At 52.4% G+C, this 23,794-nt stretch overlaps 1 protein-coding gene across 2 annotated transcripts; it reads left to right on the forward strand.

Moving 5' to 3' along the window:
* The first annotated feature begins 55 nt into the window (after positions 1-55).
* On the forward strand, positions 56-14,158 carry SLC25A37 (solute carrier family 25 member 37). 2 transcript variants are annotated; one of them, XM_053966334.1, is made up of 4 exons: positions 56-274; positions 8,277-8,505; positions 10,476-10,532; positions 12,539-13,157. In XM_053966334.1, exons 1-4 carry the CDS (start codon positions 71-73, stop codon positions 13,057-13,059), a joined length of 1,011 nt encoding a protein of 336 aa, XP_053822309.1. In that variant the 5' UTR covers positions 56-70; the 3' UTR covers positions 13,060-13,157. The 2 variants fall into 2 exon arrangements, with proteins under 2 accessions (XP_053822309.1, XP_053822308.1); XM_053966333.1 differs by having other exon boundaries at positions 75-274; positions 12,679-14,158.
* The last annotated feature ends 9,636 nt before the right edge of the window (positions 14,159-23,794 follow it).

Here is a 23,794-nt window from a genome sequence, read left to right on the forward strand (position 1 = left end):
GTGGCAGTGGCCCCCTGCCCGCCCCCCGGTGCCGGTGTCCCGGCCCGGCCGCGTCCCCCGCTGCCGGCGCATGGAGCTGAGCTGCGCCATGGCGGGCAGCGCCGCCGCCCCGCCGGGCCCCGGGCCCCCCGCCGCCGCCGCCGGGGCCGGGCTGATGGAGAGCGACGAGTACGAGAGCCTGCCCAGCGGCGTCGCGCTCGGCACGCACATGGTGGCCGGGGCCGTGGCGGGGATCATGGAGCACACCGTCATGTACCCCGTGGACTCGGTCAAGGTGCGCGGGGACAGCGGCGGGCGGCGGGACAACACGGGGGGACGGGAGCGGTTCGTGGGGTGCAGGAAGTGCTGGGGTGCAAGGGGGGAGTGTAAGAGGTGTGCGAGGGGTGCTGGGGGTGCGAGGGGGGAGAGAACAAGGAGTGTGCGAGAGGTTTTGGGGTGCAAGAGGAGGGGAGGTGTAAAGGGTGTGCGAGGAGCTGTTGGGGTGCCAAGGGCAGGTGTGTAAGCAGCCGTTGGGGTGAAAGAAGTGCTGGGGGTGCGTTGGGGTGTCAGGGACGTGTACGAGTTTTTGGGGTGCAAGGGAGGAAAAGCTACAAGAAATTGGGGTGCAAGGGGGGAGGGCACGGAGGGGATGTTGGGGTGCGAGAAAGGTGGGGATGTGTAAGGAATCTTGGCATGCAGACAGGCAAAGTGTCCATGGAATGTTGGGGTGCACGGGTGGGAGAGTGTCCATGGAATGGTGGGGAGGAGTGTCCATGGAATGTTGGGGTGCGCGGATGGGAGTGTGTCCATGGAATGTTGGGGTGCACGGGTGAGGGGGAAGTGTCCATGGAATGGTTGGGAGGAATGTCCATGGAATGTTGGGGTGCTTGGGTGAGAGTGTGTCCATGGAATGTTGGGGTGCACGGGTGAGGGGGAAGTGTCCATAGAATGGTTGGGAGGAATGTCCATGGAATGTTGGGGTGCACGGGTGGGAGTGTGTCCATGGAATGGTGGGGGAAAGTGTCCATGGAATATTGGGGTGCACGGGTGGGAGAGTGTCCATGGAATGGTGGGGGGCAGTGTCCATGGAATGTTGGGGTGCATGGGTGGGAGAGTGTCCATGGAACAGTGGGGGAAAGTGTCCATGGAATGTTGGGGTGCACGGGTGGGAGAGTGTCCATGGAACGGTGGGGGAAAGTGTCCATGGAATGTTGGGGTGCACGGTTGGGGGAGTGTCCATGGAATGGTGGGGGGCAGTGTCCATGGAATGTTGGGGTGCACGGGTGGGGGAGTGTCCATGGAATGGTGGGGGGCAGTGTCCATGGAATGTTGGGGTGCATGGGTGGGAGAGTGTCCATGGAACGGTGGGGGAAAGTGTCCATGGAATGTTGGGGTGCACGGGTGGGAGAGTGTCCATGGAACGGTGGGGGAAAGTGTCCATGGAATGTTGGGGTGCACGGGTGGGGGAGTGTCCATGGAATGGTGGGGGGCAGTGTCCATGGAATGTTGGGGTGCATGGGTGGGAGAGTGTCCATGGAACGGTGGGGGAAAGTGTCCATGGAATGTTGGGGTGCACGGGTGGGGGAGTGTCCATGGAATGTTGGGGTGCACGGGAGGTTCCCGGGACAGGGAGGGCGCTGGGCAGGTCCCCGAGGTGTCGCCCCCAAATCCCTGCTGGCTCCGGGGCCGTCCTGCAGCCCCCGGGAGCTTTGCACAACCGCCGGTGCGAAGGCGACGCCCCGGTGCTGCTCCCTGCACTGGGAGATGCCAGCCCGGTGCCACCAGTGCCCTGCTGGCCTGGAACTGCATCAGGAGCTCCTTGGGGAGCTTCTCCCTCCCGGAGCATTGGAAATCCCTGGGATGGGGTGGTGTGGCTGCCCTGGGATGGGCTGAGTGGCTTTGTTGGGGTCAGGGTGTTTGAAGAGGAGCTGCCTGGTGGATTTTGGAGCTGATGATGCTCGAGCACACTCAGGGAAGGCTTCCCAGTGTCTCCAGAGTGTGGGAATCATCCCGAAGGAGATTTCCTCCCTCTGCCCTGCCAGTTTGCTGCTGTAGGGCCTTCAAAAGAAGAGGGAAAGCTGGGAAAAGCCGAACTCCCTCGATGGATGAATCACGAGATGTTGCAATCTCTTCTTCTCGTCCAGGGCTCCCTGAAAGAGTAGAAAGAGCAGAGGAGAGGAAATGCTTTGGCTTTTGCAGATTCTGCCAGTGTTACAAGCACTCAAAAGAAATATTCCCGCTTTTTTTTTACCCTGTTTTCCCTCTGGCTCTGTCCCTGCTGCACCTGGCTCACAGATTTGGGATGTCCCTGCTGGCTGTGGGGTTGGTGCCCACCCTGAGCGTGGCACCAGCTGCTGCTGGCACAAACAAATGAGGTGTTTAGTGCCCAGTCGGGGCCGGAGCAGCTCCGCGGGTGTTGTCCCTCTGGAATTCTGCAGTTCTTTCCTCGGCGGGGCGAGCAGAGCCAGAAATGAAAGTGGTGCCCGGCTTCCTGGAGTGGGAGGCGCTTTGGAGGAAAAACTCCCCGAGCTGTGACTTCCCTGCTGCTGCAGGGCCGGGGCTGAGCCTTAGGCTGGGGTAGCCCTGCTCGGCTGGAACACGCCGGGGGAGCCCGGCCAAGGTCGCTGTGCGGGCTGGGGCAGAGAATTCCCGCTGGGATTGCTCCTGCCCTGGGCACCCGCCACTGTTCCACCTGTCTGCCGTGGGCAAAGGTGACAACCGACCCAAAAAAAGGGAGTTTTTGATCCCTGAAGAGGTTTATTTTTTTCTAGTGGGTGTAATTCAATAACAACTCAGCTCTCTCATGTTACTGTGGCACGTTCCTGCAGGAAGGGAGCAAAGCTTTTCCTCAGTGGGACTTCCTGGGGCAGAGTTCCAGGCTGGAGGAGGTTGGGTTTTTCTGCAGGTGCAGAAGGAGCACCTGGGCAGCTCTGAGGCTCCTCCTGCCTGGCTTCCAGCGAGTCATTTCCTCCCAAAGAGAAACGCAAAATGTTGTAATTTGGGGAAATTGTTTGCTGCAGACACTTGCACAACCCCTGAGCTTGATGGGGTCACAGAATCCCAGAATGGTTTGGGTGGGAAGGGACCTTAAAATCCCCCGGGGCCACCCCAGGGCAGGGCCACGTCCCACTGTCCCAGGCTGCTCCAAGATGGCCTTGGGCACTTCCAGGGATCCAGGGACAGCCACAGCTCCTCTGGGAATTCCATCCCTCCTTCCTCCCTCACAGGGAAGAATTCCTTCCCAATATCCAATTTCAATCTACACTCTTTTCCTCCCTGTTATTTTCCAGTATTGAATAATAAATAACAATTTTTTTTTTTTTTACCATTAGGCAAATGAGAGGCTGCGCTTTCCCTCTGCCTCTCCCCCTCAGCTCCAGTTGTTTGGGCACCCTGGGCTGGCTTTTTGCTGGTGCTGGGTGTGTTTCTCACACTTCTCAGGCTTGTTTTTGTTTGTGGCTGCTGCAAACAGCTGTGCTGGGAGCCCTGACCCATCCCCTGTGATCTGGAGGGATCAGCGTGTCAAGGACTCCTGATGGCAGCAGAAAAGGAGTTTCTGGAGGGCTCCCCTGGAGCCTCCTCCTCCTGCCCTGATCCATTTGGTGACTTTTCTGCCAGAGCTGGTTTCCCAAAGCTGTGAAACAAAGGATGGACCCCACCTTGGGGATGTGAGGAACAGTTTTGCTGCCCTGGGGGTTAATTAATTGCTGGGGGGAGAAACTGGAGGCGTGCAGGGCTGGCACCTCCCTTCTTGCAGAGGGTGCCAGTGCCTCTAGGGAGCAAAAAAAAATCCTTTTCCATGAAAACCTGGCCTGCCCTTGGAGCTTCCCTGTGGTCACAAAGGTCCTGGAAGCACAGCAGAGCATCTGAGGGATGCAGGGCTGTGGATTCTTTGGGGTTTGGTGCTGGGAGATTCTGCATTCCCCCCATTTCCAGCTGCTCCAGGAGGATCAGTTCCTCATGTTCTAGCTTGAGGGGGAGTTTTGGGATGTTGGGAATTCCAGGATAACCTGCTGGGCTGACCCTCTGCTCCCTTCCCATGGGTGTGCTGCTCATCTGGAGGCTGTTCCAGCTGAATCCCCCCCAAAACTGGGGGTTCAGAGCTTGAGCCTGGCTTGTGCCTTGTCCTGTTCCAGTTGAACTCCCCCAAAATTTTGGTTTGAGAATTTGAGCCTGGCTTGTGCCTTGTCCTGTTCCAGCTGAACTTATCCAAAATTTGGGTTCAGAATTTGAGCCTGGCTCGTGCCTTATCCTGTTCCAGCTGAACTCATCCAAAATTGGGGTTCAGAGCTTGAGCCTGGCTCGTGCCTTGTCCTGTTCCAGCTGAACTCCCCCAAAATTGGGGTTCAGAGTTTGAGCCTGGCTCGTGCCTTGTCCTGTTCCAGCTGAACTCCCCCAAAATTGGGGTTCAGAGTTTGAGCCTGGCTTGTGCCTTGTCCTGTTCCAGCTGAACTCCCCCAAAATTGGGGTTCAGAACTTGAGCCTGGCTCATGCCTTTTCCTGTTCCAGCTGTACTTATCCAAAATTTGAGTTCAGAATTTGAGCCTGAGGGTGTTTGTAGGGTGTCCAACCAGTGACCCTCTGCCAGGATGTGCAAAACAGAGACCTGGGAAAAGCAATTTTGGGTAAAAAACCAACCAGAAAACAACTCTGGGGTAATGCAGGAGGGCTGGGGCTCTTCCCAAAGTGCATCCAGCAGGACAGAGCTCTTCCCCAGGAGCAGGGAACTGCCTCAACCTGACCCTGGCACTTGTGGTGTTTTTTTTTTTCCTGCCCAAACTGCAACCAGGACAAGCAGGGTGCTCGTGGCTGGCCCTGCACCGCTGCCTTATGCAATGGGGATTAATTGGAGTAGGTGGAGAAGAATTTCTTGGCTGCTTATCAGGGGTGAGGCTCCAGGAGCTGCTTGGTGGCTTCAGATAGGTGAGAGGAGCTGGGGGCACTGCCCAGCTCAGGGAAATCATCTCCTCAAGCCCTGATAAACTTCAGCTCCCTCCCACAGAGCTGCTCCCAGCTCCAGGCCTCTGGCTCGGCAGCAGGCACCAGGAGATCCTGGATTAGGTTATTCCTTGGGCTGTTTGTCCTCCTAAATTGTGATTTTTGTTATTGCTTGGGCTGTTTGTCCTCGTAAATTGTGATTTTTGTTATTGCTTGGGCCATTTGTTCTCCTAAATCTGGATTAGGTTATTGCTTGGGCTGTTTGTCCTCCTAAATTGTGATTTTGGTTATTCCTTAGGCAGTTTGTTCTCCTAAATCTGGATTAGGTTATTGCTTGGGCTGTTTGTCCTCCTAAATTGTGATTTTGGTTATTCCTTGGGCAGTTTGTTCTCCTAAATCTGGATTAGGTTATTCCTTGGGCTGCTTGTCCTCCTAAATCCTGATTTTGGTTATTCCTTGGGTAGTTTCTTCTACTAAATCTGGATTTGGTTATTCCTTGGGCAGTTTGTCCTGTTAAATCCAGGTTTTCATTATACCTTGGGCTGTTTGTTCTGCTAAATCCTTATTTTGGTTATTCCTTGGGCTGCTTGTCCTCCTAAATCCTGATTTTGGTTATTCCTTGGGCTGTTTGCCATCTTAAATCCAGGTTTTGGTTATTCCTTGGGCAGTTTGTTCTCCAAAATCCCGATTTTTGTTATTCCTTGGGCTGTTTCTTCTCCTAAACCCAGGTTTTGGTTATTCCTTTGCCTGTTTGTCCTCCTACACCTGGGTTTTGGTTATTCCTTGGGCTGCTTGTCCTGTTGAATCCAAGTTTTGGTTATTCCTTGGGCTTTTAGTTCTATTCAATCCTGATTTTTGTTATTCCTTGGATTGTTTTTCTTGATTTTGGTTATTCTTTGGGTAGTTTGTCCTCTTGAATCCTGCTTTTGGCTACTCCTTGGGTTGCTGAATCCTGGTTTTATCTGCTCCTTGGCTGTTAGTCCTGTTGAACCTGGGTTTTGGTTATTCCTTGGTCAGCTAGTCCTGGTTTTATCTGCTCCTTGGGCTGTTTGTCCTGTTAAACCCTGCTTTTGGTTATTCCTTGGGCAGTTTGTCCTGTTTTTGGTTATTGCTTGGGCAGTTAGTCCTGGTTTTACGGGCAGTTAGTCCTGGTTTTATCTCCTCCTTGGGCTGCTAGTCCTGTTTTACCCAGACTTTGGTTATTCCTTGGGCTGTCAGTCCTGTTGAACTTGAGTTCTGGTTATTCCTTGGGCAGTTAGTCCTGGTTTTATGGGCAGTTAGTCCTGGTTTTATCTGCTCCTTGGGCTGCTAGTCCTGTTCTACCCACAGGTGATGGGTGGCTGATGCAAACTGCAGCCTGTGTGGGCTCCTCTGGGCTGTGGGGTGAGTTTTGAACCCCTTCAGAGCGGCTCAGATCCACCAGAATAAAAAAAGAAATCCTATTTATCCATTCTCACGTGAGAGCTGTACCCACCTTTATCCCTTTTCCATGAAAAGCTGCCTGTTCCTGACCAAGCTGGGGCAGCAGCGTGTCTGTAAATTGATTTTTCCTGGGGTGTGTGTGGCCCTGACAGCTACAGGAGGTTCTGTTCCTTCATGGGAACTGCTGGGGTGAAAGTGGGAAAAACTGGGGTTTTTTTACTTCCCAAAACCACATTGCTCCTACACATAAATGTCACCTGCTGCTAACTGGGATAAACTGGGATGAGGCTGGGATTTTCTCCGGAGAATCCCGAAATCCTGAGCAGCCTCCGTAGGATGGGAAGGTGCAGACACCACAAGGGCTTGCATGGACAGCTGGATATAAAACCTGCTTTGAAATTCTGAGCTCATTCAGTGCATTGCTGCCCTCCCTGAGGGATTTTCCTGAATTTTTGGGTTCCTTTGGAACTCCCAGGGAATGTGGTGCTGTGGAGCAGGGAGCTTTGCACGAGGCTGCCAAATTCCCTGGTGGAGGGTGATGCCTTTCATGAGCACCGGCTGATGCTGGAGTCTGAAATTCCAGCCAGATCTTTAAGGGTTTTTAAAGTGTATTTACTGCAAATTCCATAATTTGGTTGGTCTAGACTTGAGTAAACCCAGCTTGGTTTTGTTATTTCGGGTGTAAGTCCTGAACCGAGCTCTGCTCTCTTCCTTGGGCTCACAGAGGGGGTGTGGAGGTGATTTGGGGACTCCAAGGTTCAAACCTTAAAGGTTTTTATGGAAGGCTGAGCTGCTTTGTGGCCTCCTGGCTGATTAATGAAGGCTGTGACGAGCTGGAGGAGAGAATCCTTCCTGCAGCTTCTCCTTGGAAAAGCAGGAATTCCAGAGCTTGCTGAGCACCCCTCGCCAGGGCCGAGCCCGCCCCAGTGTTGGTGTTTGGAGGCTGCTCCAAGGGCCTGGTTTCGGTCTCGTGGGCTGGAATTGCAGGATCATGGAATTCCTGAGGTTGGAAAAGCCTTCCAAGGCCATGCAGTCCTGCTGTGGCCCATCCCCACCTTGTCCCCAGCCCAGTGCCACGTCCAGGCCTTCCTTGGCCACCTCCAGGGCTGTGACTCCACAGCCTGTCTCGCTGTTTAACCTTTTCCACAGGGAACACAGGAAGGATCTGTGGGCATTTTGCTGCTCAGGATCTCCTGGGGTGCCCGTGGAGGTTTTTACCCAGTGCTGATTGGGGTCCTGGGACCCCTCACGTGTTGTCATTGTCACCTCCAGGCCTTTGAGTCCTGCTGGCTGGCTGCAGAACCCTGGAACGAGCTCCAAGGAATTTTCCTGAGAGGAAAATTGTGTAATGAAGTGGTGGCAGTGAGCTTTGGAGCAGGTTTGGATGCCAGGAGCTCAGCTGGCTTAAAATCTGTGCTGAGAAAAATCCCTGAGGGACTGAAATGCAGCTGGAATTCCCTGCCAGGCCCTCGGGGGAGAATGCACTGGGAGCTGAGGGGAAAACAGGGACAAGGAACCTCCCAGAGCCTCTGGGGGACACTGGCTCTGCATTTTCTCCTCTTCAGGGAATTCCTGCCTGTTCCCAGTTTTCCCAGCTTGCCCTTCTAGGAACTGTCCCAAGCTGCTGGGCAACTGCAGGAGGGACAAGCTGGGGCAGAGTCAGGGTGTTGAAAGCAGGAGAAAATTACAACCTTCCCTGGATTTCTTCACCCAGCCTTTGGAGCAGCCTCACTCCTTGGGCTTTCCATGGATAAAGCAGAGCAGAGGTTGCACTTCCCTCCAGGAGCAGCCTGGGTGTCTCAGTGGGAATGTGGACTCCGTGCAGCAGGATAATAAAAATTAGGATAAATAAGGGACGTGCAGGGGCTGAAGTGAGCCCTGGGGGTGGGTGCATGGGGTGGGTAACCCAGGCCTCTCCCTGGCGTGCTTTGTTGCAGACGCGGATGCAGAGCCTGCAGCCGGACCCCGGCGCGCAGTACAGGAGCGTGTACGAGGCTCTCAAGAAGATGGTGCTGACCGAGGGCTTCTGGAGGCCTTTACGTGGGATTAACGTCACCATGCTGGGGGCTGGCCCTGCCCACGCCTTGTACTTCGCCTGCTACGAGAAAATGAAAAAGTCTCTCAGTGATATTTTCCAGCCAGGAGGAAACAGCCACTTGGCCAATGGTAATTTTTGGGGTTTGCCCTAAAAAAAACACCCCATTTGGGGTTATCAACCTATCCCTTGCTTGCTTCTCACTCAGCCTGGTGCCCCGCCCAGTCTAAATTTTTACTTAATCTCAAATTATTCCAGCACAAATCATCAATTTAGTGGGCAAAAGCACCCCTCCCAATCTAAGTTCTTATTTAATCTCAAATTATTCCAGCACAAATCATCAAATTTAGTGGGCAAAAGCGTCCCTCCCAATCTAAATTCTTATTTAATCTCAGATTATTCCAGCACAAATCATCAAATTTAGTGGGCAAAAGCGTCCCTCGCAATCTAAATTCTTATTTAATCTCAAATTATTCCAGCACAAATCATCAAATTTAGTGGGCAAAAGCACCCCTCCCAATCTAAGTTCTTACTTAATCTCAGATTATTCCAGCACAAATCATCAAATTTAGTGGGCAAAAGCGTCCCTCGCAATCTAAATTCTTATTTAATCTCAAATTATTCCAGCACAAATCATCAATTTAGCGGGCAAAAGGTGTTCAGGTGCAGCTGTGCTGTTCCTATATTGCCATGGAATCCTTAAATTTGGGAAAGATCTTCGGGTGATACTTTGAAGGTATCACCTAAAGGTGTGATCTTACGTTGAAGGCATCACCTCAGCCTCTGGAGCTTTGAATTCGGTGTCCCTGGGAGCACGGAGTGCCCTCCATCCTCTGTGTGCTTTCATTTTTAGCAGGAATATTTCACTTTTAAACCCAAGCAACAGCAGCAGAAAGCCTGGAATTGAGCAGCCAGGGCTTTACCAAAGGGTTTGTGCTGGAGCTTCCCATGGTTTTGCTGGGATGTACTGGTAGGAATCTGCCATGGGGCCACGGAACTCAGCGAAGGGAGTAAAATCCCTTCTGCTCGCTGCTCTTTGCTGGGAACACATTCCTGTGTTTGCCTTTCAAGTAGCTACAGGCCTGTGGGTGCCAGCAGGAAAATCAGAGCTGTGGCTTGGTGAGAAATGACCAAAAGTCATTTGGGCAAGAGGGAATTGGAGGTGGGAGCCAACATCAAAGGGAAGGAGTGGCTGGAGAGCCTGATCCCAGAGCTGAGCTCGGGATGGGTCAGGGCTGGCTGGGTTTGGCACGGCCTGGGCACTGAGCCTTGGAAAGCAGGCTGAGTAAAGGGATGAAAATCCCTAATTAGGGATGCGCTGACGGGAGGGTAAACATTGCTCACAGCTCGCTCGGGCGCCGCGGGTGTCTGGGGCAGACGGATCCTCGGGGATTGTTGGGGAGAGCAGAGGGGGGCTGGGAGCGCATCCGGGGTTCTCTGGGGATGGGCTTCCTGCCCTGGGTGTGGGGCCTGGCTGCTCCCTCAGCACGGCTGGGATCCCCATGGATGGATCCCCCCATGGCTGGGATCCCCCATGGATGGATCCCCCACAGATGGGATCCCCCTGGGTGGATTCCCACAGGTGGGATCGCCCTAGATGGATTCCCACGGATGGGATCCCCCTGGATGGACTCTCATGGATAGGATCCCCCTGGATGGATTCCCATGGATGGATCCCCCTGGATAGATCCCCAATGGGTGGGATCCCCCTGGGTGGACTCTCATGGATTGATCCCCCACGGATGGGATCCCCCTGGATGGATTCCCATGGATTGCATCCCCATGCATGTGATTCCCATGGATGGGATCCTGTATGAGTGCGATTCCCCCTGGATGGATTCCCATGGGTGGGATCCTCCTGGATGGATTCCCATGGGTGGAATCCCCCCTGGATGGGATTCCCACAGATGGGATCCCATATGAGTGGGATTCCCCTGGATGGATTCCCCTGAGTGGATTCTCACTGATGGGATCCCCTGGAAGGATTCCCATGGATGGGATCCTGTATGAGTGGGATTCCCCCTGGATGGGATTCCCCCTGGATGGCAGGGGTGCCTTTTGAGCCGGGTTTTGTGTTCTCAGGGCTGCTCTTGCCTTGCAGGCATCGCTGGGAGCGTGGCCACGCTGCTCCACGACGCCGTGATGAATCCTGCTGAAGGTAATCCTGGCATTCTGGGAACTGCTGCTCCCTCTAGGACACCCAGGGCCCTCAGTGCCCCTGCCCGCATGAATCCAGGCATAAATCCCTCCTGGCTCTTCTCCCTCTGTCCCTTGGCAAGAGCAGGAAGAAATCCAGGGCTGCCCCCAGCTCGGAGACCTCCAAAAACACCAAAGTCAGCGACCTCATTCCTCTGTCCCCTGGGAGGAGAGGGAGAGCAGCCAGGAGGAATTTGTCCCTGGATCTCTGTGGTGCACTGGGACTTTGCAGGGGAGGTGTCACCTTTACTGTCACCACTCTGCTGCTCCTTGGGCCAGTGGTTCTGGTTTTCCTGAAGCTTTGGACTAACCAAGCTGAGATTCCTGGCGAGGTGGAGGGGCAGGAGAAGGTCGCAGGAAAATGAGGATTAACAGGAAAATGCAGCTCAAATGACAACGCTGTCACCTGCCAGCTCCTCAGGGTCACTGGGTTGTGCTCCTGAGTGGGCCCAGAGGTGGGAATCTCTGAAGGAGAAACCTGCAGCGTATCAAACCCTTTTAATCGTTCCCTGATTAAATCAATTCAATTAATTGGCCTCGTAAGTCAGTGGAAGCCACTCTGGCCAGGGAGGCTGGAGGGGGTGTGTGACACCCCCATGATGCTCAGGTGTGACCTCACCTTCCCACCCTCACCTCTGCTGGGTCCCTGCTTGTGCATCCCCAGCGAGGGTCCTGAGCAGCCTGGCTTAACGGGGACAGCTGAGGGGCCATTAATTAACCCTGAGGAGAGGGGTTCATTAGAACTGCTGGGTCATTAATTAACCCTGAGGAGAGGGGTCCATTAGAACTGGTGGGTCATTAATTAACCCTGAGGAGTTCATTAGAACTAGTGGGTCATTAATTAAGCCTGAGGAGAGGGGTTCATTAGAACTAAAGGGTCATTAATTAAGCCTGAGGAGAGGGGTTCATTAGAACTAGTGGGTCATTAATTAAGCCTGAGGAGAGGGGTTCATTAGAACTAAAGGGTCATTAATTAAGCCTGAGGAGAGGGGTTCATTAGGAAGTGAGCTCTGAGCTGTCCCCTGGCTGTGCTGGGCTCTGGGGGCACTGGGCAGCTCAGGGGGATTGGTTTGGGTGGGGAAGGGGAGGTTGGGGCTGGGGTCACTCTGGGGGCTGTGCCAGCCAGGCCTGACCCCACAGCTGAGCAGTGTCCCTGTCCCCACACCTATCCCGAGTTCTGGGGGCACTGGGCAGCTCAGGGGGATTGGTTTGGGTGGGGAAGGGGAGGTTGGGGCTGGGGTCACCGTGGGGGCTGTGCCAGCTGAGCCCACAGCTGAGCGGTGTCCCTGTCCCCACGCTGTCCCCGAGCTCTGGGGGCACTGGGTAGCTCAGGGTGGGGAAGGGGAGGCTGGGGCTGGGGCTGGGGTCACCCTGGGGGCTGTGCCAGCTGAGCCCGCAGCTGAGCGGTGTCCCTGTCCCCACACCTATCCCAAGTTCTGGGGGCACTGGGCAGCTCAGGGGGATTGGTTTAGGTGGGGAAGGGGAGGTTGGGGCTGGGGTCACCGTGGGGGCTGTGCCAGCTGAGCCCACAGCTGAGCGGTGTCCCTGTCCCCACGCTGTCCCCGAGCTCTGGGGGCACTGGGCAGCTCAGGGTGGGGAAGGGGAGGCTGGGGCTGGGGCTGGGGCTGGGGTGACCATGGGGGCTGTGCCAGCTGAGCCCACAGCTGAGCAGTGTCCCTGTCCCCACACCTATCCCGAGTTCTGGGGGCACTGGGCAGCTCAGGGGGATTGGTTTGGGTGGGGAAGGGGAGGTTGGGGCTGGGGTCACCGTGGGGGCTGTGCCAGCTGAGCCCACAGCTGAGCGGTGTCCCTGTCCCCACGCTGTCCCCGAGTTCTGGGGGCACTGGGCAGCTCAGGGGGATTGGTTTGGGTGGGGAAGGGGAGGTTGGGGCTGGGGTCACCCTGGGGGCTGTGCCAGCTGAGCCCACAGCTGAGCGGTGTCCCTGTCCCCACGCTGTCCCCGAGCAGTGGTGAAGCAGCGGCTGCAGATGTTCAACTCGCCGTACACGTCAGTGCTGGGCTGCGTGCGGACGGTGCACAGGACTGAGGGCTTTGGAGCCTTCTACCGCAGCTACACCACGCAGCTGACCATGAACGTGCCCTTCCAGGCCATCCACTTCATCACCTACGAGCTCATGCAGGAGCACCTGAACCCCCACCACCACTACAACCCCCAGTCGCACATCGTGGCCGGCGCCGTGGCCGGAGCCGTGGCCGCCGCCGCCACCACGCCCCTGGACGTGTGCAAGACGCTGCTCAACACGCAGGAGAACACGGCCCTGAGCTCCCTCAAGATCAGGGGGCACCTGTCGGGCATGGCCAACGCCTTCAGCACCGTTTACCAGCTGGGAGGGGTTCCCGGCTTCTTCAAAGGCGTCCAGGCTCGCGTCATTTACCAGATGCCCTCCACGGCCATCGCCTGGTCCGTGTACGAGTTCTTCAAGTACTTCCTCACCAAGCACGCGCTGGAGAAAAAGCCATCCTCGTGAAAAAGGAGTGGGGGTCTCCCTGGGCCTCCTCCCAGCCAGCCCAGCTGGAATTCTGGTGGATTCACATCTCCACGTCTCCCTGCCTGCGATTCCCCGTGGTGCTCGGTCACCGAGTGTCCCCAGGGGTTCTGGGGATTCCTGGTCACCGAGTGTCCCCAGGGATTCTGGGGGTTCCCTGTCACTGAGTGTCCCCAGGGATTCTGGGGGTTCCTGGTCACTGAGTGGCCCCAGGGATTCCTGGTCACTGAGTGTCCCCAGGGGTTCTGGGGATTCCTGGTCACCGAGTGTCCTCAGGGATTCCCTGTCACTGAGTGTCCTCAGGGATTCCTGGTCACCGAGTGTCCCCAGGGATTCTGGGGGTTCCCTGTCACTGAGTGTCCTCAGGGATTCCTGGTCACTGAGTGTCCTCAGGGATTCCTGGTCACGGAGTGGCCCCAAGGATTCCCATGGTGCTCCCCAGGGATTCCTGGTCACTGGGTGTCCCTGTCACTGAGTGTCCCCAGGGGTTCTGGGGATTCCCTGTCACTGAGTGTCCCTAGGGATTCCTGGTCACTGAGTGTCCCCAGGAATTCTGGGGATTCCCTGTCACTGAGTGTCACCAGGGATTCCTGGTCACTGAGTGTGCCCAGGAATTCTGGGGATTCCCTGTCACTGAGTGTCACCAGGGATTCCTGGTCACTGAGTGTCCCCAGGAATTCTGGGGATTCCCTGTCACTGAGTGTCACCAGGGATTCCTGGTCACTGAGTGTGCCCAGGAATTCTGGGGATTCCCTGTCACTGAGTGTCACCAGGGATTCCTGGTCACTGAGTGTCCCCAGGAATTCTGGGGATTCCCTGTCACTGAGTGTCACCAGGGATTCCTGGTCACTGAGTGTGCCCAGGAATTCTGGGGATTCCCTGTCACTGAGTGTCCCCAGGAATTCCCTGTCACTGGGTGTCCCCGGGGATTCCCAGTCACTCAGTGTCCCCAGGGATTCCTGGTCACTCAGTGTCCCCAGGGATTCCCAGTCACTGAGTGCCCCTTTCCCTTCCTTAAACAACAACAAAAAGAGAGTTTATACAGACTTTGATATTAATATATATCTATTTAATAACTTTATTTCGAAGCAGTGAAATCGCAAGCTTCTCTTTTTCGGAAATAAGATGGAAGATGGAGTTTACTCCTTGCTGAAGGTTTAGGTTATCCAACCTAAGCTGTTTTTTTTTTTTTTTTTAATTTTTTTTTTATTTTTTACAGCAGAGAAACAAAAATGTCCTGGCACAGAAGTTAATTTTATATAAATATAAAATAGCTGGATAATGTTTATCCTTTATTTTTCTATGTAGGCAGTTGGGTGGTTTTAAAATGCTTTTGCAGCTGGGTGCAAAGCTGTTTAAAAAGGGCTCAGTTCTTCCCTCCTGTGAGGAAGACCCAAAATCATTGATTTTATGGCCAGATTGGCTTTCATTACCCAGGTGGTGGCCTGGCCTCTCCTCTGGGTGTCAAGGTACTTGGAAGCCCCTTGAGGGGACAAGGAATGGGGACATCACTTTGGGAACACGTGGGGCATCCCAAAATCCCTTTGTGGGGGAGAGGGGGAAATCTCAATTCCATTTTTTTTTTTTTTATATAACTCTTGAAGATGTAGATTTTTAACCAAGCTGATTTTACAATTTAAACTTGCTAAAGGTACATTTTTATGGGGTGGGACAGCTGACCAGCCTTCATCCTCACAGAGGTGATTCCCCCTTTTTCCTCTCTGAAGCCCTGACCCCATTCCAGGACCTCTCCTGGGATCCCGGGGGGTGCCTGGAGCTGCTCTGCTCCCAGGACAGGGAGATCCTGGAGCTGCTGTTTACAGAGTCCCTGGCAGCTCCAAGCCAGCCCCAAATCCTTGGGAAATTCCCAGAGCAGATCCAAAGGCACCTCCCAGCCCTGCCTGCTGCTCATCCCTGTCCAGGAGGGACAAAAATCCCACCTGGAGGGGGAAATCCCGACCTGCAGAAACTCCTCGTTCCCTGAGTTTGGTTTTCCTGCTTGGAATGCTGAGTGGGAAGGGTGGAAACCTCTCTGCTCCAGCTGGGAATGGCTTTCCAAAACAAATTCCATCCTTCAGCTGCTCCTCTGGGGCATCCCAAGGGATTTTTGGGATCCTGGATGTGCAAATTTGAATAACAGGGTCCATTTCCCATTTGGGAATGGCTCTTCCAAAGCGAATTCCATGCTTTAACCTCTTACTTGGGAGATCAGGAGGGATTTTGGGATCCTGGATGTTCAAATTCCAGGGTCCATTTCCCATTTGAATCCAGGGATAAATTCCATCCTTCCCAAACCAAATTCCATCCTTCAGCTGCTCCCTTGGAAGATGAGCAGCCAAGGAGGGATTTTTGGGATCCTGGATGTGCAAATTCCAGTTCCAGGGTCCATTTCCCATTTGGGAATTGCTCTTCCCAAAACAAATTCCATCCTTTAATTGCTCCCTTGGGAGATCAGGAGGGATTTTTGGGATCCTGGATGTGCAAATTCCAGTTCCAGGGTCCATGTGCCTATGGGAATTGCTCTTCCAAAAGCAAATTCCATCCTTTAACTGCTCCCTTGGGAGATCAGCAGCCAAGGAGGGATTTTTGGGATCCTGGATGTGCAAATTCCAGTTCCAGGGTCCATTTCCCATTTGGGAATTGCTCTTCCCAAAACAAATTCCATCCTTTAATTGCTCCCTTGGGAGATCAGGAGGGATTTTTGGGATCCTGGATTGCAAATTTGAGTAACAGGGTCCATTTCCCATTTGAATCCAGGGATAAATTCCATCCTTCCCAAACCAAATTCCATCCTTCAGCTGCTCCCTTGGAAGGTGAGCAGCCAAGGAGGGATTTTTGGGATCCAGTTCCAGGATCCACATCTGCCCTCCCTGGGATGTCCCTGGGGATCTCTGGGGCTGGAATGTGACCCTGGAGCTGTCCCATCACCCAGGTCTGGTTTTTAGGGTGACCCTGAGCAAATCTCATCCTTTTCCCACAATTTTGGGAGCAGGAAAAATGCAGGATCCCCTCTCGGGGGTGCCACGTGTGCCTTGTGGGAACGATCCCGGTGTGAAATGAGCTTTTTGCTGCTTTTTTTTTGTGTCTTAACCTGAATAAATCCCTACACCAAAGGCTCCCTGTGCCTTAAAGTGGGAAAATCCCTCTGGATTCTCCTGGATTTGGTGGGATTGGAGGTCTCAGATCTGAAGTTTCTCCTTGAGAAACTGGGGAGTCACTCCCAGAGCCAGAACAGCCTGGAAAATTCCTGTGGAGATGGAATTTGGGGAATTTAATGCTGAAGAGCCAAAATGTGGGATAATGTGGGTGATTTCCAGCTTCTGGTGCAGCCTCTGGAATTCCTGCTCCATCCTCCTCTTCTTATGGATGTTCCTTGGGTAGGAGAAGCTCAGCTCCTCCTTGGAGTAACCTGGGAGTAGGGACTGGTTTTAGGGGATGTTGGGAAGGGGTTTGGGCATCTTGGGAGAGGGGGAGATCCCGAGGGATGGGAACAAAAATGATCAGCCAGGATCTGCTGGGAATTTGCTCCTCCTCAGGCTGGGAGTGGGCAAATCCTCCTGGGAAAAGGAAAATCCCTTCTGGGAGGAGGGAAATCCATTTTGGGAAAAGGGAAATCCATCCTGAGAAGAGGGAAATCCATTCTGGAAAAATGAAAATCCCTTCTGGAAGGAGGAAAATCCATTTTGGGAAAAGGAAAATCCATCCTGAGAAGAGGGAAATCCATTCTGGAAAAATGAAAAACCCTTCTGGAAGGAGGAAAATCCTTCTGGGAAAAGGAAAATCCCTTCTGGGAGGGGGGAAATCAATTTTGGGAGTAGGGAAATCCTTTCTGGAAAAATGAAAAACCCTTCTGGAAGGAGGAAAATCCTTCTGGGAAAAGGAAAATCCCTTCTGGGAGGGGGGAAATCCATTCTGGGGAAAAGGAAAATCCATTCTGGGAGGAGGATAATCCATTTTGGGAGGAGGAAAATCCATTTTGGGAGGAGGAAAATGCTTTCTGGGGAAAAGGAAAATCCCTTCTGGAAGGAGGAAACTCCACTTGGATCCCCTTGGATATCCAACAAAACCAGGCCAGTTCTCATCATTCCAGAGGTCTCACCTGCAGCAGGAATATTTCCAATTTTCCAGCTGCTGGCGCTGGATCTGCAGGGAAAATCCCTTTCCAAATCCCCTTCCCCATCCCAAAAAATCCCTGCCGAGTTTGCCTTTGGAGGCTGTGCTGCAATTCTGAGCTGAAATCCTTGATTTTAGCCCAGTTCCTGACCCAATGCTGCCACAAACGCACAAAGTTCTTTAAGGGAGGATGAGGAACTTTTCCAGTTCTTAATCCTTTTTTTTTTTTTTTCCTTTGGATTTTTTGCCTCGGCAATAATAAAATAAAATTTAAAAAAAAAAAAAGTTTTCTTCAGTGTTTACCAATGCAGGATCCGGGTATGAAATGCTGCTACAGTTGTGTCACTGGAGCTTGAGGAAATAAAAATATCCTGTTTTTTTTTTTTTGTCTTTTTGGAGTTCGTGGTTGTTTTTTCTTGGGAATGAGGGAGGAGCTGGCTCATGCCTGAGGGAATGGTGCCTTCTAGCGATGCCTGAGCTCTTCGGGAGGAAAAACCATCCTGGGAGGAGGGAAATCTGTACTGGGAGGGGGAAAAATCCATCCTGGGACAAGGAAAATCCATCTGGGAAGAAGGAAAATCCATTTTGGAGGGAGGTAGATTCTTCTGGGAGGAGGAAAATTCATCCTAGGAAAAGGAAAATCCTTTCTGGGAGGAGGAAAATCCTTCTGGGAGGAAGAAAATCCTTTCTGGCAGAAGAAAAATCCATCCTGGGAGGAGGAAAATCCATCCTGGGAGGAGGAAAATTCTCCTGGGAGGAGAAAAATCCTTCTGGGAGAAGGAAAATCTGAACTGGGAGGAGGAAAATCCATTTTGGAGGGAGGTAGATTCTTCTGGGAGGAGGAAAATTCATCCTAGGAAAAGGAAAATCCTTTTGGGGAGGAGGAAAATCCTTCTGGGAGGAAGAAAATCCTTTCTGGCAGAAGAAAAATCCATTGTGGGAAGAGGAAAATTCTATTTGGAGGAGGAAAATCCTTCTGGGAGAAAGAAAATCTGAACTGGGAGGAGGAAAATCTATTTTAGGAAAAGGAAAATTCATCCTGGGAAAAGGAAAATCCATCCTAGGAGGAAGAAAATCAGTTCTGGGTAGGGGAAAATCCATCCTGGGAGGTGGAAAATTTCCCTGGGAGAAGGGAAATCCTTCTGGGAGGGGAAAAATCCTTTCTGGCAGAAGAAAAATCCATTGTGGGAGGAGGAAAATTCTATTTGGAGGAGGAAAATCCATCCTGGGAGAAGGAAAATCTTTCTGGGAGAAGAGAAATCCTTCTGGGAGGGGGAAAATTCTTTCTGGGAGGAGGAAAATCCATTTTGGGAAAAAGAAAATCCATCCTAAGAGAAGGAAAATCTGAACTGGGAGGGGGAAAATTCTCTTGTGGGGACGAAAATCTGAACTGGGAGGGGGAAAATCCATCCTGGGAAAAGGAAAATCCATTGTGGGAGGAGGAAAATCCGTTCAGGGTAGGGGAAAATCTATCCTGGGAGAAGGGAAATCCTTCTGGGAGGGGGAAAATCCATTTTGGGAAAAGGAAAATGCATCCTGGGAGGAGAAAAATTCTTCTGGGAGAAGAAAAATCCATCTGGGAAGGAGGAAAATCTGCTCTGGGTGGGGGAAAATCCATCCTGGGAGAAGGAAAATCCATCTGGGGAGGAAGAAAATCCTTTCTGGTAGAAGAAAAATCCATCCTGGGAGGAGGAAAATTCTCCTGGGAGGAGAAAAATCCTTCTGGGAGGAGAAAAATCCATTTTAGGAAAAGGAAAATCCATCCTGGGAAAAGGAAAATCCATCCTAGGAGGAAGAAAATCAGTTCTGGGTAGGGGAAAATCCGTCCTGGGAGGTGGAAAATTTCCCTGGGAGAAGGGAAATCCTTCTGGGAGGGGAAAAATCCTTTCTGGCAGAAGAAAAATCCATTGTGGGAGGAGGAAAATTCTATTTGGAGGAGGAAAATCCATCCTGGGAGAAGGAAAATCCATCTGGGGAGGAGGAAAATCCGTTTTGGGAGAAGGGAAATCCATCCTGGGAGGAGAAAAATTCTTCTGGGAGTAGAAAAATCCTGGGAGGAGGAAAATCTTCTCTGGGTGGGGGAAAATCCATCCTGGGAGAAGAAAAATCTGTACTGGGAGGAGGAAAATCCTTTCTGGGGGGAGGAAAGTTCTCCTGGGATGAGGAAAATCCATCCTGGGAGAAGGGAAATCCTTCTGGGAGGGAGAAAATTCTTTCTGGGAGGAGGAAAATCTGTTTTGGGAAAAGGAAAGTCCATCCTGGGAGGAGAAAAATTCTTCTGGGAGTGGGAAAATCTGAACTGGGAGGAGGAAAATCCATTTTGGGAGGGAGAAAATCCATTTTGGGAGGGGGAAAATCCATTTTGGGAGGGGGAAAATCCATTTTGGGAGGGGGAAAATCCATTTTGGGAGGGAGAAAATCCATTTTGGGAGGGGGAAAATCCATTTTGGGAGGAGTTTTCCAGCCTGGCAGCTCCTCCTGGGGCTGACGCTCCTCTAGGAGCCGCTGGAGAGTTTTTGATCTCTCCTGGCGGGGAATTCCCAACCAAGCTCAGGAACTGCGGCTCCTGCGGCAGCAAAAATTCCCAAATTCCCACATAATTTGGGATTTTCCTCCCCTGGAATCAGCATGCGGGGAAGGAGCTGCTCTTTGCTGAGGTTTCTCTTAAATTTCCTGCAGGATTTGAAGGAAAAATCTCAGGAAATGCTGGAGCTGCTTTGGATTTTCCCTTCTTCTGGAATAAAAATGGGGAAAATTCCATTTATTGGAGCAGTTTCTGCCCGGTGCTGGTGCTGAGCAGGGAAGAATTCCCTGGAGTTTGAATTCCCTGGAGTTTGAATTCCCTGGAATTTGGGCTGGGCAGCATCAGGTTCAGAGGGATTCAGCTCTCCCTGAGGCCAAGGAGACCCCAAGGTGGGATCTAAAGGGGGGGGGGGAAATGGGAATCTTCACCAAAATATTGAAATTATGATTTTTTTCACCGTGGAATGAGCGTTTCAGCTCCAAATGGACAATTCCTGGTTTTTCCCAGAGGTTTCTGGAGCCCTGAGCTGTTCTGTGCCACGGATATTCCCACGGCTCCACAGGGGCAGCAGGAATTCCTCAGCTCCTTTGGGATTTTTCGAGGGTTTTGACCCAGATTTGGGCTTTTTGGTCTGTCCAAGTGCTCCCTGGGAAAGGGATCCAGTCCTGGGAATGGGATCCAGTCCTGGGAATGGGATCCGGTCCTGGGAATGGGACAAATCCTGGGAAAGGGATCCAGTCCTGGGAAAGGGATCCAGTCCTGGGAATGGGATCCAGTCCTGGGAATGGGACAAATCCTGTGAAAGGGATCAAGTCCTGGGAATGGGATCCAGTCCTGGGAAAGGGATCAAGTCCTGGGAATGGGATCCAGTCCTGGGAAAGAGACAAAATACTGGGAAAGGGACCCAGTCCTCGGAATGGAATCCACTCTGGGGAAATCAATCCAGTCCTGGAATTGGGATCCAGTCCAGGGAAAGGGATCCTGTCCTGGGAATGGGACCAAATCCTGGGAGAGTGATCCAGTCCTGGAAATGGGATCCAGTCCAGGGAAAGAGATCCAGTCCAGGGAAAGGAACCAAATCCTGGGAAAAGGATCCAGTCCTGGAAATGGGATCCAGTCCAGGGAAAGGGACCAAATCCCAGGTAAGGGATCCAGTTCTGGAAATGGGATCCAGTCCAGGGAAAGGGATCCAGCCCAGGGAAAGGGACCAAATCCCGGGTAAGGGATCCAGTCCTGAGAAAGATACAAAATCCCAGGAAAGGGACGCAGTCCAGGGAAAGGGATCCAGTCCTGGGAAAGGAACCAAGTTCCAGGAAAGGGATCCAGTCCTGGGAAAGGAACCAAGTTCCAGGAAAGGGATCCAGTCCTAGGAATGAGATGAAATCCTGGGAGATGAATCCAGTCCAGGGGATGGGATCCTGTCCTGGGAATGGCATCAAATCCTGGGAAAGGGATCTGGTCCTGGGAAATGGATCCAATCCAGGGAAATTGATCCAGTCCTGGGAATGGGACCTAATCCCGGGAAAGGGATCCAGTCCTGGGAAAGAGATGGAATCCTGGGAAAGGGATCCAGTCCTGGGAAAGGAAGCAAATCCCAGGAAAGGGATCCAATCCTGAGAAAGAGACAAAATCCTGGGAAAGGGACACAGTCCAGGGAAAGGGATCCTGTCCTGGCAAAGGGATCCTGTCCTGGCAAAGGGATCCTGTCCTGGGAATGGGACCAAATCCTGGGAAAGGGATCCAGTCCTGGGAAAAGAACCACGTTCCAGGAAAGGGATCCAGTCCAGGGGATGGGACCCTGTCCTAGGAATGGCATCAAATCCTGGGGAAGGGATCCAGTACAGGGAAAGGGATCTTGTCCTGGGAATGGGATCCAGATCCAGTCCAGGGAAATAAATCCTGTCCTGGGAAAGGGATCCAGTCCAGGGAAAGGAACCAAATCCCAGGAAAGGGATCCAGTCCAGGGAAAGGAACCAAATCCCAGGAAAGGGATCCAGTCCAGGGAAAGGAACCAAATCCCAGGAAAGGGATCCAGTCCAGGGAAAGGAACCAAATCCCAGGAAAGGGATCCAGTCCAGGGAAAGGAACCAAATCCCAGGAAAGGGATCCAGTCCAGGCTCAGCAGAGCCTTGCCCAGAGCCTGCAGCTCCCAGGATTTGGGAGCAGAATTTCTTTGGACCACCAAAATCTCAATTTCCACCCAATTTCCTCATTTCCTTTGCCCCACTTTTCCCCACTCCCACTCCCACCACATTCTTTAGGAAATGTCCAATATTTCCCCCTCCCTCCAAGATTTTTGCTGGAGTTTGTTGGTTTTTTTTTTTTCCCTGGCTCTCCGTGGCACCTCCCCCTCCTCAGCCCCTTTGGAACTGCTGAAAGGAGGGATTATTCCCTATTTATCCAACATTTATCCACTATTTATCCACTCCTCTCCTGGGCAGAGCAGCCCTGGGGGCATCAATCTGCACTTTCCTCTTGTCACCTGCTCCAAACCTCGCTGGGGCCCGGCCGAAAGCAAACAAAATAATAATAAAAATTTCAATAAAAGGTGATGGATGGATTGGATGGATCCGCTGATCCGGGCCGGACTGGGGAGCTGCAGCTCCCAGGAGTTTTTTTGAGGGTTCAGCTTCCTGCAGGCCGTGAGAAATCGATTTTTGTTTGGCAAACCTCGGAGCAGGTGCAAAAAAAAAAACAGGAGGAAATCCTGGTTTTTCCCCTTCCCAGCCAAAAATGGGATTATTGAGGTGGGAAACAAAGCAGGAGCTGAGTGAGGCAAAGCTGGGGATGCTCTGAGGGGGTTGGAGCTGCTGAATTCTGCGACAAGAAAGCCCAAAATTGACAATATTAGGGCTGGAATTCCATCAGGATATTTTTATTTTCTTGAGCTCCAGTGACACAACTGTAGCAGCATTTCCCACCTGGATCTCACATTGGTAAGCAGTGAAGAAAACACTTAAAAAAAACACCAAAAAAACCTTTTATTTTATTTGGCCAAGGCAAGAAAACAAATAAAAAAGCAGATTAAGAACTGCAAAGTTCCCCATTCTCCCTTGAATGACTCCGTGCATTTGTGGCAGACAAAGTGGCAGAATTGGGTCAGAGATTCAGCTAAAATCAAGGATTTGGGGTCACAGACTGAGCTAAAATTAAGGATTTTTTGGGTCACTGGGTGGGCTAAAATCAAGGATTTGGGGTCCCAGACTGGGCTAAAATAAAGGATTTTTTGGCTCACAGGCTGGGCTAAAATTAAGGATTTTTTGGGTCACTGACTGGGCTAAAATCAAGGATTTTGTGTCACAGACCAGGCTAAAATCAAGAATTTGGGGTCACAGACTGGGCTGAAATTAATGATTTTTTGGGTCACAGACCAGGATAAAATCAAGGATTTGGGGTCACAGACTGGGCTAAAATCAAGGATTTTTTGGGTCACTGAGTGGGCTAAAATCAAGGATTTGGGTCACAGACTGGGCTAAAATAAAGGATTTTGGTTCCCAGACTGTGCTAAAATTAAGGATTTGGGGTCCCAGACTGTGCTAAAATTAAGGATTTTTTGGGTCCCAGACCGGGCTAACCCCAAGGATTTTAGCTCAGAATTTCTGGCCCCGCTCCAGAGCAGTTTTACACCTGCAGAGCCCTGCAGAAAACACTTTCCCTGCTCCCAGGGCTGTTGGGAGGAATTCAGTCCCGTGGCCAAACACAAATGTTTTTATTCCCTTTGCGGCCGAGGGTGGCAGAATCGGCCGGGGGAGGGGAAGGAGTGGCCGGAAAACTTTTCCCTCCTGGAGCCCTCCAAGACAAACAGGGAGAGGGAAGAGGGGAGGTGGAAGAGGTGAGATGTTTGTGTTCGTGCTCATTAGCCCTGAAAGAGCGGCAATATTTGAGCAGAAGCCGAGATTAAGATCGGATGGGTGAACAAAAACCGACACGAACCCAGCCCAGATCCTGGATTAAGCCAACGGCAGCGCCCAGGTTTGGGGTCGGCCCCGGGAATTCGGGGCTGCTCCGGCCCCGGGAGGGTCCCAGGACGGGATGGAGCAGCCTGGGGTGGGGAGAGTGGCCCTGCAAAGGTCCCTTAAG

The sequence above is a fragment of the Vidua chalybeata genome, chromosome 28 (genome assembly GCF_026979565.1).
Source record: "Vidua chalybeata isolate OUT-0048 chromosome 28, bVidCha1 merged haplotype, whole genome shotgun sequence".
Lineage (NCBI taxonomy): Eukaryota > Metazoa > Chordata > Aves > Passeriformes > Viduidae > Vidua > Vidua chalybeata.